The 12,780-nt window shown below is 60.6% G+C and overlaps 1 protein-coding gene across 2 annotated transcripts in view; it reads left to right on the top strand.

Annotated features, from left to right (window-relative positions):
* TRAPPC12 (trafficking protein particle complex subunit 12) overlaps window positions 1-12,780 on the top strand; it is a 36,036-nt gene that overhangs the window by 18,558 nt on the left and 4,698 nt on the right. For both annotated transcript variants that reach the window (XM_061426738.1, XM_061426739.1), the window contains 4 exons: window positions 623-761; window positions 8,211-8,323; window positions 11,191-11,263; window positions 11,882-11,955. In XM_061426738.1, coding sequence (XP_061282722.1) covers window positions 623-761; window positions 8,211-8,323; window positions 11,191-11,263; window positions 11,882-11,955 — 399 coding nt within the window. The remainder of the gene's footprint in view (window positions 1-622; window positions 762-8,210; window positions 8,324-11,190; window positions 11,264-11,881; window positions 11,956-12,780) is intronic.

Genomic DNA, 12,780 nt, shown 5'->3' with positions numbered 1-12,780 from the left:
GTGCCCCCGGGTCTCCCCACTTCCCATGGAGAGTCCAGGTCCTGCACCAGCGCCCTCGCCTCCCGCCCCCGCTCGGTCCAGCTGCCCCCCCTCCGCCACCTCCCCAACCCCAGCTGGACTCTGCTCTCCTTCAGGCAGGGAGCGTCTCTTTTTATATCCATTTTTATAAACTTGTAGTTATGCAAATTTCTAAGAAAGAGCGTTAGTTTGGGAAGTGAGTGAAAGTCACTCAGTCGTGTCCAACTCTTTGTGACCCCATGGACTGCACAGTCCATGGAGTTCTCCAGGCCAGAATCCTGGAGTGGGTGGCCTTTCCCTTCCCCAGGGGATCTTCCCCACCCAGGGATCGAACCCAGGTCTCCCGAACCCAGGTCTCCCTCGTGAGCCCCCAGGAAGTGTTAGTTTAGCCCTTGTTTAAATCTATTTGAAATCAAGCTCTAACATCAGATTAACGGCCTCGGGGACTTTGCCGACCGGTGGTCCCAGGCCGTGCAGCACAGCCTGAATGACAGTAAACTGCATTTAAAGAGGCGCCTGCGTTTAAAGCACTCAGTGGGGAGTAGGAGCCTCTGGGCCTGCTCTGCGCGGTAACCGTCGCATGCCTCGTGTTCTGTGCTTTCAGCTCTGGTTTGTGAGGCTGGCGCTGCTGGTGAAGCTGGGCCTGTTCCAGAACGCCGAGATGGAGTTCGAGCCCTTTGGCAACCTGGACCAGCCGGACCTCTACTACGAGTACTACCCGCACGTGTACCCGGGGCGCAGGGGTAAGGGGCGGCGGCGGGCGGCGTGGGCTCCCCTCGGCTCGTGGCTCGGCTGCTTCTCTGCGCTGTCTCCTTGAAGCTCAGCCCCGCCTCTGTGCGGACGCAGGGGTGAGGGGCGGCGGCAGGCGGCCTTCATGGGCTCCCCTCGGCTCATGGCTCGGCTGCTTCTCTGCACTGTGTCTCCTTGAAGCTCAGCCCCATCTCTGTGCGGACGCAGGGGAGGCTGGGGCTGCACTGTCTTAGTTCCTGGCGCTTCCTCCTCTGTCACCGTCTCACTCGCGTAATGGGCTGATGGGAGCCTGTCTGTGTTGCCCTGAGTTTCCCCAGACTTAGAGGAGGATTTGCAGCGTGGGGGACTTTGAGACCTTTAGCTTCCCTGGCATTAAAGTTCTGTCTCTTCCTCTGACTGCGGGAACTTCGCCCTCGTGGAGGAGGAGGGGAGGCAGGCTTTCAAGCCCGGAACAGGGCAGGCGTCCGGCGGTCGCCCTGATGAAGCTGGCTCACGGTGGTGATGAGACCGCCGGCCGGGCAGCGTGGGTGCAGGAGGGGCAGCAGACCCCATCCCACGTTAGTGAAACATCCAGCCCCCAAGTGGCCCCCCAGGTCCAGAAGGTCTCCAGAAGACCAAGGGGGAAGGGACCAAAGCCAGGAGCCCCATGAGCCACATTCAGGGGTGCGGCCCCAGGCAGAGGGGATGGTCCTGGTCATTAAGGGGTAGGTGGGAGCTGTGCCCACCCGGCTTTGTCTCACCCGGTGGGACTCCTGCGGTGGGTCTGATGGTGTCTGCACGGGGTGGGCAGGGCACCACCTCCTCTCTGAGAGTCCCCCCCACACTCTCCCAGGGAGCCCCCACCTCCTCTCTCAGTGACCCCCCCACACTCCCCCAGCGAGCCCCCACCTCGTCTCTCAGAGTCCCCCCCACACTCTCCCAGGGAGCCCCCACCTCCTCTCTCAGAGTCCCCCCACACTCCCCCAGCGAGCCCCCACCTCCTCTCTCAGAGTCCCCCCCACACTCCCCCAGCGAGCCCCCACCTCCTCTCAGAGTCCCCCCTACACTCTCCCAGGGAGCCCCCACCTCCTGTCTCAGAGTTCCCCCACACTCTCCCAGGGAGCCCCCACCTCCTCTCTCAGAGTCCCCCCCACACTCCCCCAGCGAGCCCCCACCTCCTCTCAGAGTCCCCCCTACACTCTCCCAGGGAGCCCCCACCTCCTGTCTCAGAGTCCCCCCACACTCCCCCAGCGAGCCCCCACCTCCTCTCTCAGAGTCCCCCCCACACTCCCCCAGCGAGCCCCCACCTCCTCTCAGAGTCCCCCCCACACTCTCCCAGGGAGCCCCCACCTCCTCTCAGAGTGCCCCCCACACTCCCCCAGGGAGCCCCCACCTCCTCTCTCAGAGTCCCCCCAACACTCTCCCAGGAGCCCCCACCTCCTGTCTCAGAGTCCCCCCCACACTCTTCCAGGGAGCCCCCACCTCCTCTCAGAGTGCCCCCTACACTCTCCCAGGGAGTCCCCACCTCATCTCTCAGTGTCCCCCCCACACTCACCCCAGAGCCCCCACCTCCTCTCCCAGTGACCCCCCACACTCACCACAGGGAGCTGCCACCTCTCTCAGAGTCCCCCTAACACTCACCCCAGGGAGCCCTCACCTCCTCTCCCAGTGACCCCCCCACACTCACCCCAGGACCCCCCACCTCCTCTCTCAGCATTACCCCCACACCCACCCCAGGGAGCCCCCACCTCCTCTCTCAGAGTCCCCCCACATTCTCCCAGCGAGCCCCCACCTTGTCTCTCAGAGTCCCCCCCACACTCTCCCAGGGAGCCCCCACCTCATCCCTCTGTGAACCCCCACACACTCTCCCCAGGACCCCCCACCTGGTCTCTCTCTGACCCCCCCACGCTCACTGGGACGCCCCTCAGCCCGGGGAGCAGGCCATGGCCCCTCTCCTCCATAAGGCATGTCCATGCACTCAGCTCTGTGCACATCACAGGGACCCAGCGTCCCCTGGCTGTTGGGGGCCGCGTCCCCACTGGGGAGTGAGTGCCAGAACTTCCTTGTCCACATTTCCAAGCCTTCGCGGTCCGTCCCTCCCAGAGAAGACAGCGGGCAGCCTCCTGCCCCCCGAGCGCCAGGCTCTGTGGCCTCTGCTTACAGGGAGAGGCGTTCTGTGGAGACACAACAGGCACCTACAGGGGAGGTTTGGGATGTTTCTCTTCGAAAGATTCTACCTGAAAGCTTTGATGATCGAGACGGCTCTCCCGTGCTCCTGGCGAGGAGCAGCCCTGTTTCCCTCCAGCCTGGGAAAAAGAAGAACAGTCTCTCGGCACCATGTCCCAGCTCTGGCCGGGTCAGCCCCCGCCGGGCCTGTGCGCGTGCCCCCCCCAGCCTCACTGCCCCTGGGTGCCCCCAGCCATGCCGTGAGCAGGACCCCGTGCTGGGCCCAGGGGTGGGCAGCTGATGCTGACGGCCGGTCTGTCTGCTACTAACAGAGAGTCAGACCTCCGAGCTCACAGGCAGGCGCCCTAACACTCACAGCTGCGTAAAAATGCTGATTTTCTTTTCCTGCTGAGACCCACGTAAATTGTAAGTTCAAACAACTGTTCATACATCAGCTACTTTTAATTTACTGCAGGCTAAGAATGAGACGAGCTGGGGCTTCCCGTATGGCCCAGTGTCTAAGACTCTGAGCTCCCAGGACAGGGGACATGGGATCAGTCCCTGCTTAGGGAGCTGGATCCCTTGTGCCGCAGCTAAGACTTGGCACAGCTAAATAAACATGTTTTCCTGAAAAAAGAATGATAGGAGACGGAGAAGGGGGTATTTCCAGGGCGGCCAGTGAACACGTCCAGCCCCGACCACGCTGAGTGCTCAGCAGCCCCGGGGTCCTGGTCAGTGACACCAGGCAGGGTGCTGGACCAGGTCCATTTGGGCACTGTGGTCCTGCTCCCTCTCCTCGGGGACAGAGGTTCGTGGAGATGACACCCAGCTTCCCGTGAAGTGAGAACCCAGGCCCTCGGGCCCAGGCATGGGACGGCGCGTTGCCAGCCCAGCCCCAGCTCTCAGGACAGCAGTACACAGACTGAGCAGGCTTCCCATCCCAGCTGGAATTGCAGTGTGTTGTCTTAGGGATAAAGAGGAGCTGGTCGCCCTGCAGCATTAAGCAGCTAATTTAAGTTATGAAATAGACACAAATCATACGTATATTTTAGCTAAAGCGTGCTAACATTCCTCCATAATGGTATGCTCAATGTTTACCAATTTTTCTTTCCATTTTGTGGTATAACAAGCATAAATGTGATGTTTTGATTCATTCGTTTCATTTTAGCTTGCAATACGTAAGCAAAGCAGGTCATTAAACTGCTGTAAAAAAGAAGCTGTAACGATATAAACAAATAACTTTTATGAATGAGCTTTAATATGTTTTATTTAAATATTGGGCATAGCTTTTACCCATTCAGAGTATTCAAAACAAGTCATAATGAATCACGAGCTAATATCATGAAATTTCCCTTTTTCGTTTTCATCCAAGAAAGGAAGACTCTTGTGGTCTTCTGTATTTCTCTGATACTTGTAGCAATTTCATGGAGTTCCTTGCAGGGGATTATGGTTTCCACACACTCAGGCTGCCTTTTAATTGGTTGTTCGGAGTCTCTCCTTGTTCTCATGAAACAGTGATGACGGTCACTGAACAGACCCAGGCCTGAGCGGGCTGGGCCGGGGCCTGGGGAGCCCTTCCTCTGGCCCTCTCCCTGCGCTGCCCTGGTCCGCGTCCTCCCCCTGGATCGCCGCTCCTCCTCGCTGCGGATGCGGCCCTTTACCTCGGGGCCTACAGGTTGGGTCAGAGGCTGCTCACGTCTGCGCAGTGCTCGGCCGCGGTGTGTACAAGCCCCGGCTGGGGGCCGGGAGCAGACAGCTTGCGCCTCCCCTGGGCCCGCGTGTCCCCACACCCGGCTCTGACGGCCCCGAGGCCCCCATCAGCCCCCTTCCGCCCGCGTCCGCAAGGATGCACCGCCGCTGCTCTCTAGGCCCTGTCTGCTCTCCCTCCAGAATCACACAACGCACATGTCTAGTTCCCAGGCTGGATGCAGACACTGGTGAGCAGGTGAGCTCACGCGGTGGCCGCAAATCAACCACTCGGCACGTTCCAGGTGTCCCCGTTCGTTCCCCATGAGGCGACTGAACCGCCCCCGGAGTGAACGTCCTCTGTGCGGGCCGGGTTTGCGGCTCACCTCCCTCTGCCCACTCTTCTGAGTTGGGCAAGTCAGGTGTGTCTTCCTCAGTCCGAGGAGGCTGGTCCGGGGTCCTGCCACCTTTCACGCAGCTCACCCTTTCTGCGAACTCAGGCGTCTGCAGTCTTTTCCTGGAACAGGCAGTCAGAGACACGGCCTCTTCGGTCGGCCTCCATCTCCATCAGTACAGCAGGGCGAAGCTGCCTCTGCCCTCCTCCAGACGCAGGAAACGGGGAGACGTGTGTGTGCCCTCGGCCTGCTTCAGATACAGCGCTCGAGACGCTGCTGGGCGCCTGGCCGTCCGGAACTCCCCATCTGCCGTGGGGCTTGGGGGCGGCACTGAATGACCCCTTAGCAGTGAGTTATCTAGGACTTGCTCGGGCTGCCTCTTTGTTTCGGCATCGGCATGGGTGAGACATACTGTGCCATCAGCCTGGCACAGACGTCCCTGACCTGTGTCCCCACGTCGGAGCACAGAAAGCTGGGGTGCCAGGGGGCAGGGAGACCAGGGAGGGTCCAGGGAAGTGAGCCCAGAGCAGTGGTCAGGCAGCGGGCCCTGCCACCTGGACAGCGAGAGGCCCTGCCCAGCTTTGTGAGGGTGAGCTGGGCCTGCTGACCACGGAGTCTGTGCTCTGCTGGGCGTCCGGCAGGCACCATGCCGTCGCATCTGCCCCTCGGGCCTCACAGCAGCCTGGCCGTGTCCAGCTCCCTGTCCCGCGCTGGTAGCCGGAGCGCTGGAGGGAAGGCGCCGCCTGCCCAGCACATGGGGCCAGTGGGTGGCCGGAGGCCCAGCCCATCCACGCCGGGAAGTCTTGGCCTGCTGAGGGAGGCAGGCCGCTGGGGTCAGGCTGGCGTCCCTCGTCTCGCTTCGCCTTCCAGGCCCGCTGCCCGGTGGCTGTGATTCCTCGGGCACCTGCTGTGGCGCTGGCGGCCGAGCGGGCCTGCAGTCCTGCGGGGACTCCAGAGCGTGAATGGCGTAGGAGCAGTTGCTCTTAGTGCTTCCTAAATGATTCCTGGAAGCGCTCCTACAGTGTTTATGACGACCTAGAAGTCGGCGGGTCATGACCACACACGGGACCTTCTGGCAAGTCGGTCTCCTTCCAGATTCTGACACATGCTCTGTTTCAAGGCACGTGATCCCTGCCGGGGAGACGGGCCCCTGACTGGCACGGCGCCACACGGGTCGTGTTGCTGGACTCCACTGGCCTGAAGGGTTTCACCGATTCCCGGTGGCTCTTCACACGCAGCGAGGCCGGGTTTGCCGGACTGAGAGAGCCAGTTTAAAGGTACTTTTGTTTGTATTTCTTTAAAGTAGGAAAGGCCTGACTTATGTCAAAGCAGCGTCTGCTGTTTTGTTGATAGGCCTGCAGGGTTCGCTTGGGGCCAGCGGCCACGTCCCGTCGTCTGTGCGTCCAGCGCCTGCATTCGTGTTGGCATCAAAGCCTGCCGGGGGGTGGCTCTCCCGCTGCGCTGTTCAGGCTGGACGCAGCAGATGGCGTTTCTCCTGCCGCCCCTTTTCTTGTCCTGACTCCGAGCCGTGTTTTTCTCTAGGGAGGGGCATTTTTCTCTGTGTGTCATGAGGTTGTGTGTACTTCCCTCGTGGGTTCTGTCCTTTGAGATGTGGAAGCTGCACCAGCCCAGAGGTGCCAAGAGAGAAGGGGGAAGCCGCCTCCCACCTGAGCCCGGCTGTCTCGGGGCCCCCAGGAAGGGGGAAGCCGACTCCCACCTGAGCCCGGCTGTCTCGGGGCCCCCAGGAAGGGGGAAGCCGCTTCCCACCTGAGCCCGCTGTCTCGGGGCCCCCAGGAAGGGGGAAGCCGACTCCCACCTGAGCCCGCTGTCTCGGGGCCCCCAGGAAGGGGGAAGCCGACTCCCAACTGAGCCTGCTGTCTCGGGGCCCCCCAGGAAAGTCACGGGCAAAGGGTGACGTGTTTATGGGACACCAGTGCTGGCTCTCCCTCGCCCACCTTTTCTACTCTCATCTGAGTAGAGTCCCAACTCCACACGTAAGTCACGGGGGCACATGGAGGGCCACCGCTGCCCACCTGCTGGGGCTGCGGGAGTCTGGGGCAGGTGCTCTGGTGGGGCTCGAGTCCACGGAAGACGCTGCATGGAGCGACGACGGCATAAGGGCCCAGAGCAGACATCGTGCGGGCACGATCTCTTGGCTTCCCTGTTCTGTCTGCGTTAGTGAGGACCTCCGGTGCCGTGCTCAGTACGAGCAGTGAAAAGGGGACATCCCTGCGTTACTCGGGCGCGTAGAGGAAAAGCATGTAGTTTCTCACCGTTCATTAGCTGTAGGTTTTCCTAGACGTTCTTTATCAAACTGGGGACATTTTCCTCCACTCTTCATTTGCTGTGAATTTTCATCATGAATGGATGTTGCTGCTGCTGCTGCTGCTAAGTCGCTTCAGTCGTGTCCGACTCTGTGCGACCCCATCGACGGGTCAAATGCTTTTCTGTTCCTTTGGGTTTATCGTGTGATTTTTCTCGTTCAGCTTGTTTGGCATGATGGGTTACATGGATATTTGAACGTTGAACCAGCCTTGCACACCTGGTCATGGTGGATAATTTCTCTTATACACCGTTAGATTTGACTTACTAATTTTTTGGTAGATTCGATTTAATTGGATTTGGCTTGCTAATTTTGCCGAGGATTTTTGTATCTGTTCATCAGCCGTGTTGATGTGTAGTTTTCGTTTCTCGTGATGGTGTCTGGTTTTGATACGCGGGTAACGCTGGCCTCATAGAGTAAATTAGGAAGCATCCCCTCCACTTCTATTTTCCGGAAGAAACTGTGGAGAATTGGTACCTCTTCTTCCTCAGTGTTCTGTAGAACTCACCAGTGCCACCGTCTGCGCCCGGTGCTTTCTGTTTTAGAAAGTTATTACTTATTGATTTAATTTCTTAAATAGATACTGGCCTATTCACAGAGGGTCCACGAGCAGCCTGTTCTGGAGCAGCTGGTGGCCTCTACCATTTTTCTCACTCTGTGAGAGCCTCCATGCGTTTGGGGCGTAGCTGTGGGCAGGGGGTGGCGGCCAGCCTCCTGCGGTCGTCGTCTGCGACACGCGGTTCACCGAGAGAGCCGGGACCCGTTTGAGAACCGCATCACTGTGCACTCCGCCAGGAATGAAGCGCCATCCTCCCTGCTTCGGGAGCACCTGCGGGTTCCCGGCTGTGCTTGGCGTGGCAGACAGACTGACTCTGCCTTGGCTCTGCTTCCAGGCTCCATGGTCCCCTTTTCCATGCGGATCCTGCACGCGGAGCTTCAGCAGTACCTGGGGAACCCCCAGGAGTCCCTGGACCGGCTCCACAGGGTGAAGGCCGTGTGCAGCAAGGTAAGCCCCGCCCCGCTGGGCCGCCCCCTCCCCGCCTGGTGGAGCGCTCAGCCCGCTGCCACCCTCACAGCACCCTGTCCCCACCCCATCTCCGCGCCCCCTCTGGGAAGGCAGGTCGCCTAGCTCCTTGTGGCTATGCTCCTTGCTCTTCTTGCTGAAGCTGCTCTGGGGGATGGTGGGTGGGTTTTGGCAAAGCTCGAGGCCTAAAACCCTTCTTCCTGGTGCTGTCAGTAAATGAAAAGCAGAAGCGTTTCCTCTTGTATAAAATCACAGCTGTGAACGTGTGCCCGGGCTCCCGACAGCTCTCACATCCTGTGGAGGCTCCGAACACCTGTTCCATGTCTCACAGGTGCTGGAGCCGGATTTAAGGAGATAATGGCTGGAAATATTGCAGAATGAAAGCAGATTACACTCATGACGACTCCGTCATGACGACAGCTGTCACTCGTAATTCTGGCTCCGAAGGCAGCTGAGGTTCAACAGCGCTTCCCGGGTTGTCCTTGGTTCTAAAGCAGCCGTTACGTGGCAGGCGTAGAGTGGCGCCAGCGGATCAGACTGCTCCCCTGGGCGCTGGGGCGGAGACGTCTGGCTCGGGGTCTCCCCGGCTTCAGCCCCCTTCCCGCCCCCTGCCGGCTCGCCCAGGTGCAGTGCTCTTGGAAGGCAGGGGCTTTCAGAGCTGTGACTGAGCAGTTAGGAGCAGCGACGTTTGACAGATTCGCAAAATGGGGTTATTTGTACCTGCTGAACTCCTCCAGTCCCCAGTTGCTCTTGGTGGACGCTTCTGGAGCTCCTGGGTGGTCCTCTGGGTTCCCAGCAGGAAGTGAGGGCTGGTTTACCTTGTCATTGAAGTTTCTCACTCTGAGCTGACTGGGAAGAATATTGTTTCAAAGTATAACGGACACCGGGCGTGTCCACAGACCGTGGTTGGAGGGACTTCGGAGCCAAGCAGACTCTTCCTAGCAGGATGACTGGCCCTTGGAAGCCTTGAGCGGCTCGTGTCGGGAGGAGGAATGTCTCCGGCCTCCTCCAGGCTGCCATGGGGTCAGATGATGGATGCGGACCAGCGCTTGGCTCCTGGGAGTGCTTAATCCTCCTTCAATGGCCTGGGGAAGCTCCAAGAAGCCTCTTCTCACTTTGAAAAGCCTCTTTTCCAGAAGTCTGGAAGAGACTGGTAGGGCTGGGAAGGTCCCAGGATGCTCCAGGGGAATCTAAGCCCCTCTGTGGACTCGGTGGGTCATTAGTGAGTCATCAGGGCTGGCGCCCAGGGGTCTGAGGACTGGACACTTCGTACATAAACCCGGTCCTTAGACCGTCCCCACCCGTCCCCGCCTGCAGCCCGGGAGAGGCCGACAGTTTTCTCCTGGACAGAACCGCCAAGCGCCTGCCTCCCGGGCCCTGGGCCTCCCTCCGCTGCTGTCCATGGTGCTGAGGGCGCCTGCCCCGCCCAGGACCAGCCCAGGACAAGCTGTACCCTGGGCGGGGGCAAGGCGGTCGGTTCCGCACAGCCTCTCAGCTCTGGTCACGCCAGCCCCGCCCACAGCGTGGAGGACCGTCTCCCAGACCCACACTTTCTCCTGAGTCCTCCCTCCTCACCTCGAGGCAGCATCTTCACTTTTCAGAGCCACTGTTACTTCAGTACTGCAGCTGCTTCGGGAACTGTGTGCTCTGGCCTGGAGCCGGGGTGGGGCTGACCTGCCCCCCGAGCACCTCCCAGGCTGGGCACGCTGGGTGCAGCCCACCTGGGTGGTTCTGGGAGGCAGAGGCTCACGGCCTCCGACCCGCACCGTTAGTGCTCCTGGAGGGCCCGCGGGAGCCTGCACGGCCCTTGGGCTGGGAGAGCCAGGACCCCGCTCCCCTTCCTCGGCGCCTCCAGCCCTCGCTTTGTCACTGTCCCCGATCAGTGGCCCATCAAGACTTCTGTTCCTGGTCAGGAGACGGCTGATAAGTAGCTGGAAAATGTGGCCTTGTTTGGACCAACTAGCTCATCTTTGCAGCTGTTACACTTGTAAAACGCAGGTGTGTCCTGAGCAGTCATGGTAGGACAGGCCTTTGTGTTCATGGCAGGTCGTCCTCCTCCTGGTGTGAAGCGCAGACCCTTGAGGTCGAGGAGGTCCAGTGGCCCTTCCCGGGCACAGGGACAAGGCCAGGGAGAGTCTGGAGCAGCTGCTTTGCTGGTGGTGAGCTTCGCCTCTGGGGTGAGCCTTGGAGGGCGTCGCTGACAGCAGGGTGAGCCACGGAGCGAGGGCGTCTCCGCAAAGCACGTGCCTGAAGCCCGTCGTCACAGAACCGGGAGCTCTCCACCAGACACCTGTTGACACGTCTTTATTTTTCTCTCCAGCAGACAGTGTTCACTGTTAACAGTTTTGTTCTCCTCATTCTGCCCTCCATGAGAATCTGTGCTTTGCCCAGATCACCAGGGCAGCAACTTCCTTTCTTTCAGGGAAACAGTCACAAGTGATTCAAGGACATTAGCCAAACAGTAAAACCGGTGTAAAGTGACAGATGCTCGGAGCTTAAGTGATAGATGAGTAAAGGGCCGCACGCCTCGGGGGTCCTGGAGGAGCGAGACTGATGTTTTCACAGAAGTGAATAATTGTCCTCTTGTGTCCCATACCCGAAGCTTCCCAGACAGAGCGGGCGCGCGCTCCGCATGTCTGGGCTCCCTGGGCGCTCTGCGGGCGTCGTCAACCCTGACCCTCAAGCCAGAGGGTCACCACTCTGTCTGCTGTCCGCCCCGTGCATCCCGAGCGGCGACACTCGATTCGTATCCCCAGGAGACCCTCAGCAGAGAAACCTGCTGCTCCTGGAGCGTCTCAGCAGAGTGTCCAAAAGCAGACTCACTCCTGTTGTCCTTGCGTGTCCTGCAGATCCTGGCCAACCTGGAGCAGGGCCTGGCGGAGGACGGGACTGCGAGCAGCATCGCGCAGGAGAACAGGCAAGGTCAGTGCCGCACGTGTCCCCGGGCCGGCCCAGGCCTGCTCCGGGCCTCAGCCTCTGTCCGTCTCGCCTCTCCCACGCGCATCTCCTCGCTGCTTTCCTCCCAGAACGAGCATCCTTTCTAGGAGGTTCTTACCTCAGAGTTGCCCCTTGGTCCTGGCAGCAGGAGGAGGGTCCTCCCCGGGCCTGTTCTGCCCCGGCCTCTCCACCCTCCCACCCCACATCTCCTCCCCCGCCAGCCCTCAGAGCCTGGCGAGGCAGCTGGGTTAGGAACTGATGCTTCCACATAAGCGGGTGGGACACCCAGGCCTCGGGCAGGCAGGCCACTGTCACCAGGGCTGCGGTGCTGACGCCCCTGTGTGACTGTCCACAGCCCTACAGCGGGGAGCCCCGCCCATCCACAACCCGCCGGGGTGGCCCTGCTACACGACGGGCTCATCTCCTGGTCCAGTCAGGCTCTGTCCCCCTGAAGCTGGGCGGCCATCGAGAGCACAGCCCGAGGGATGCGCCAAGCTGCACAGGAAGCCATGGCCAGGGCAGGGCCACAGACGTGGGGGCTGTATCCGTCTGTGGCTGGGCTGCTGGCCACGTCCCTGGGCGCTCACCCCTCCTCTTTTGCAGCCTCCGTGCAGCTGTGGCGGTCCCGCCTGGGCCGCGTGACCTGCTCCATGGCCAACTGCCTGCTGCTCATGAAGGTACCGTTTCCCGGAGGCGGGGGCCCTGGGCGCTCAGGGGGAAGAGCCCCTGTGCGGCATGCAAGCAGAGGGGCCAGGGGCACACCTGGGGTCCACGTGCTTCAGTTTCTACTAAGTGGAACGTCCGCAGAGTGCAGCGCTGACACTCGGTGCTGCAGCGGGTCTGAATGGGGCTCCTGAAGTCCTCGCGCTCCATGCCTCTCGGGGTCCTGGCCCCGTGCTCACCAAGGGGGTCCCCTCGCCCTGACTCCGCCTGCCGTCCGCGCTCTCTGAACCCAGCACAGAACCAACACGGTGCTTCAGGAGTGCCTGTACTACAAATGAGGGTTAATGTGAAATTTTAGATGATTCTTTAGTATTCTTGAGTTAAAAAGGAGTGAAGCATCTTGCTGTCACAGCCTCGGCACACTTGTGTGTCTGGCTGCCACCTCAGGCAAGCCCGTTTGGACAGCAGCGTGAGGCCATGGTGCCGAGCCAGCCTCGCGGGTGGTGGGCAGTGGGCTCTGGCATCAGTTCTGCCGGGTGACCTGACGGTCGCTTACCTTTTCGATGATGAGCTGTCTGTCCGTATGCCTCAGCCCTGAACGTCCGCCTGGAATGCTGTCAGGCAGAGTGGCCTGAGTCACAGCCTGGATATCCCCCAGCCCCTTGACGGGTCACCTTGCCCTGCCCAGCCCTGCGCCCTGGCCACTCAGGGCACCATCAGGCCGCGGCTGCCCAACCAGAGTAGATGGCGCTCTCCCTGGAGAGCTCAGTGCAGCTGAAGTCCCTGAAAGGGCGGCGAGTCCTCACCCAGCAGAGGACCGTCCCCGGGAACAGCCTCCG

This window comes from Bos javanicus, chromosome 8 (assembly GCF_032452875.1).
Source record: "Bos javanicus breed banteng chromosome 8, ARS-OSU_banteng_1.0, whole genome shotgun sequence".
In the NCBI taxonomy this organism is placed as follows: domain Eukaryota; kingdom Metazoa; phylum Chordata; class Mammalia; order Artiodactyla; family Bovidae; genus Bos; species Bos javanicus.
Note: the sequence above shows the minus strand (reverse complement) of the source record. Positions and strands in the feature narration are given on the sequence as shown.